Here is a 3532-nt window from a genome sequence, read left to right as displayed (position 1 = left end):
GATCTAAGCACCATGGAGATACATGTGTTGATTTGTAATAAATGGTATAATATATGCTTAGGCATACATAATTTTCATGTGTTGAATTGGGTTGCTTTCTTCCATCGCTCTGTCACATTGCATCACCAAATTACAAGGAAATGGGAGGGACTATTGTTGCACATTATGACTACTCTATCAATTATCATTAACAATTATGTTATGCTTATATACTTCTGAGTTTTAGAGGGAACAAAAAATGGAACATGACGATGGATTATCGTATACTATTGTCGATGGATCTATGGCGGAGGTTATTATACCATATAGAGACTTAGGTAAGTTTTACCTTGAAATGCTATTGAAATGACAACAAATAGAAATTAAGGTCCCTCTGATGCATTTAGCTGTGTGTTTCATTTTGTAGAGGATGCGTATGCTAATGAAGGTCTCTCTGATATGGAGGAAGCTCTTCGATTAGATGTGGAAGATATTGAAAAGGAATTAAATAGTAGGGACATGGTAGTTGATGATGGAAGTGATATAACAAATGGAAATATAGTAGATCATGTGTTTGTGGATGAACCAAGTGAGAATGGTGATGGGGGAGAAAATTTGTTTGTTGATGATCCAACGGAACACTTTGACAATCCTGTTGAGCATAATGAGGAACTATGTATTGGGAAGTATTTTGCCAATGCAAACGCTGCATATGAATTTTATAACAATTATGCTCGGAATATGGGATTTAGTGTTCGGAAATCTAAAGTGGAGAGGTCAAGGAAAAGGAAAGAAGGAATGGACGTGGATGGGGATGTCTTGTCTCGCATGTATGTTTGTAGTAGGGAAGGTTTTAAGGATTGCAAAGATAAAAGACAAGAAGGGAAAGATGTTACTCGTCGAGCTGATAGTAGAGTTGGTTGTCCTGCTCGTTTGCGGGTAAAATCAATTGAAGGGGGCTTGGTTGTTGACCAATTTATTTCAGCCCACAACCATAGCCTCGTGGAACCCGCTGAAATTTATCGGCTTCGCTCACATCAATGGCTCTCAGACTTGGTTGTACAGATTGCAAACACTCTAGATGATTGTGGTATTGGACCGGCAACTATTTATGAGGTTGTGAAATCTATGTCTGGTGGGGCCTCCCAGGTGGGTTTGCCAGAGTTGGCATTTAAGAATTTTATGAAGAGACAAAATCAGAAGTTTCTTGGGATGGACTTAAAAAAGTTAATAGAATATTTGCACCATTCCAAACTGTGTGATCCTCAATTCTTTTGCAAAATGGCTACAACAGATGATGGTACTATACGGGGTATCTTTTGGGTTGATGGGGCGGCGAGGGCTGCATATCATGTATTTGGGGATGTAGTGGTATTTGATACAACATACAAGAAGAATCGATATCACTTCCCGTTTGGTCCCTTTACCGGAGTAAATCATCATGGTCAAAGTATTTTGTTTGGATGTGGGTTGGTAGCTGATGAGACAATTGAGTCGTTTATTTGGTTATTCTCTACGTGGTTGAAAGCAATGGGGGATCGACCACCAGTTGCAATTATTACAGACCAACGTCCATCATTGTTGAGGGCCATTCCACATGTGTTTCCTAGGGCAAAGCATAGGTATTGCTCTTGGCATGTGCAAAAACATTGCATGGAACACTTGAGCCATTTGTATGGGACGAGTCAGTCATTCAAACAGGATTTTGGGAGGTGTATATACGGTAGTGAGACGGAGATTGAATTTGAGACACGTTGGCAAGAGTTATTAGTAAATTATAATCTCGTTGAACATGCATGGCTGAAGAAAATGTACGAGCAACGGGTGCATTGGGTACCACTATATCTAAGAGGTACTTTCTTTGCGGCATGTCATCTACACAAAGAAGCGAGGGGATGAACTATTACTTTCGCGGTTACTTTAAGCAATCAATCCCATTGTACAAGTTTGCACCGACAATACGAAAGGGCTGTAGAGAGACGTCGGGAGAGGGAAGTCGGTAGTAATTTTGCTTGTATAAACACAAACCCTCCATTGTTAGTTGGCAGTCCTTTGGAGGTGCATGCATCTAAAGTGTACACAAGGAAGATTTTTGAAATCTTTAAGAAACATTGATGCAGACTAGGATTGACACCTCGTTAATGGAAGTACATGGTCAAAAGCAAAAATATTTGGTGGGTCCCTTTGATGTTCCCGAAGAGTATAAGTGTGAAGTTTGGTTTGACCTTGATGCCGGTGTTGTCACTTGTAGCTGTAAATTGTTTGAGTTTATGGGTTTGTTATGCAAACACATCTTGCGAGTCTTCCATAAGACGGACCTCAAGGAGATACCTTCCCAATATCTCCTAAAACGGTGGACCATGGATGCAAGGCATTATTTGTCGAGTCACAAAGAAGTAAGTGATGGAGGTTTTGGATCGATAACAAGTATGTGGGCTTTCCAAGATGCCGTTAGGCGTTTGATAGCCACAATCGATGGTTCACAAGAGGCATGTGATTACGCTACTGGTTGCATTGGGGATTGTGAATCAGAAAATCTTACAAGCAATGGGTGAATCCAATTCACAAACTTTTGGTGTTGACCCACAACCCTCTGTCAATGCTACACATGACCTATATCGTAATCTCCATATTCCTATGGATGTGGTTACAAAGGGTCGGCCTAATGAAAGTCGTAGTAAACATCCAATGGAGATGACAAGTGGAAGGAAGAATAGATGTGGCAACTGTAAGGAGTTAGGGCATAACAAGTCCACTTGTAAGAAGGTTTGTTTCTAAGAAATTTGGTTTTGTGTTAGTACTTTTTAGTGCAATACTATTGATGTGGACTGTGCCTTATGTTTGTTCAGGTAGTATCAGCATCGGCAAATGATTTCAATGGCCAGTGCAATGAAGAATAGATATTAGAGAGAGATTTCTGGTCTGGTCTGGTATGTTTGATCTCATGTGTGTTGTCACTTTCTTCCTACTACTTCCTCCTCCCAACCCCCACCCCGGTTGCACTGTCAATCTACTTCTGTCTTTTTTTATTTCTTACATAAGAAAGGTACAGCATAAATTTTTTTGTTTCATTAATGGTGGTACATATGGTAGACTCGGATACAAGATGTATGGGTTTGGGGTATCACTTTGCCAATGGCTGCTGTTATGATGATTCATGGTATGAAGGTGAACCAAGGGTTCATGAAGAAACACATTATGCTCTCTAGTTGCTGTATTTATTTATTTTTTTTGGTTAAACTCATGAGATGTTAAACTTTTATTAATGGCAATTGGAATTGCTGCAATTTTTGTTTTTGGTAGTTGCCATGGTAATATATGTATCTTTTTTTTTTAGTAAATTACTCCCCCCTCCCCTCGATTATGCCCTCATGACATTATGCTCTGTAGTTGCTGTATTTTTTCTGTTATTAGGCGGGTTCTGTCCTCCATTTGGGATATTTTTTTTTTTTAAGTTAAACTCATGAGATGTTAAACTTTATTAATGGCAATTGGAATTGCTGTAAATTATTTTTTTTTTTGGTAATTGCCATGGTAATATATGTATCTTTTT

General features: G+C 39.1%; 1 protein-coding gene across 1 annotated transcript; it reads left to right on the top strand.

Annotated features, from left to right (window-relative positions):
* Window positions 1-238: 238 nt before the first annotated feature.
* LOC122668394 (protein FAR1-RELATED SEQUENCE 5-like) lies at window positions 239-2879 on the top strand. Its single transcript, XM_043864966.1, has 5 exons — window positions 239-317; window positions 407-1812; window positions 2100-2468; window positions 2512-2745; window positions 2829-2879. Exons 1-5 carry the CDS (start codon window positions 239-241, stop codon window positions 2877-2879), a joined length of 2139 nt encoding a protein of 712 aa, XP_043720901.1.
* The last annotated feature ends 653 nt before the right edge of the window (window positions 2880-3532 follow it).

Source organism: Telopea speciosissima, chromosome 7, assembly GCF_018873765.1.
Source record: "Telopea speciosissima isolate NSW1024214 ecotype Mountain lineage chromosome 7, Tspe_v1, whole genome shotgun sequence".
NCBI lineage: Eukaryota > Viridiplantae > Streptophyta > Magnoliopsida > Proteales > Proteaceae > Telopea > Telopea speciosissima.
The sequence above is the reverse complement of the archived record's forward strand: the minus strand, read 5'-3'. Positions and strand labels throughout refer to the sequence as shown.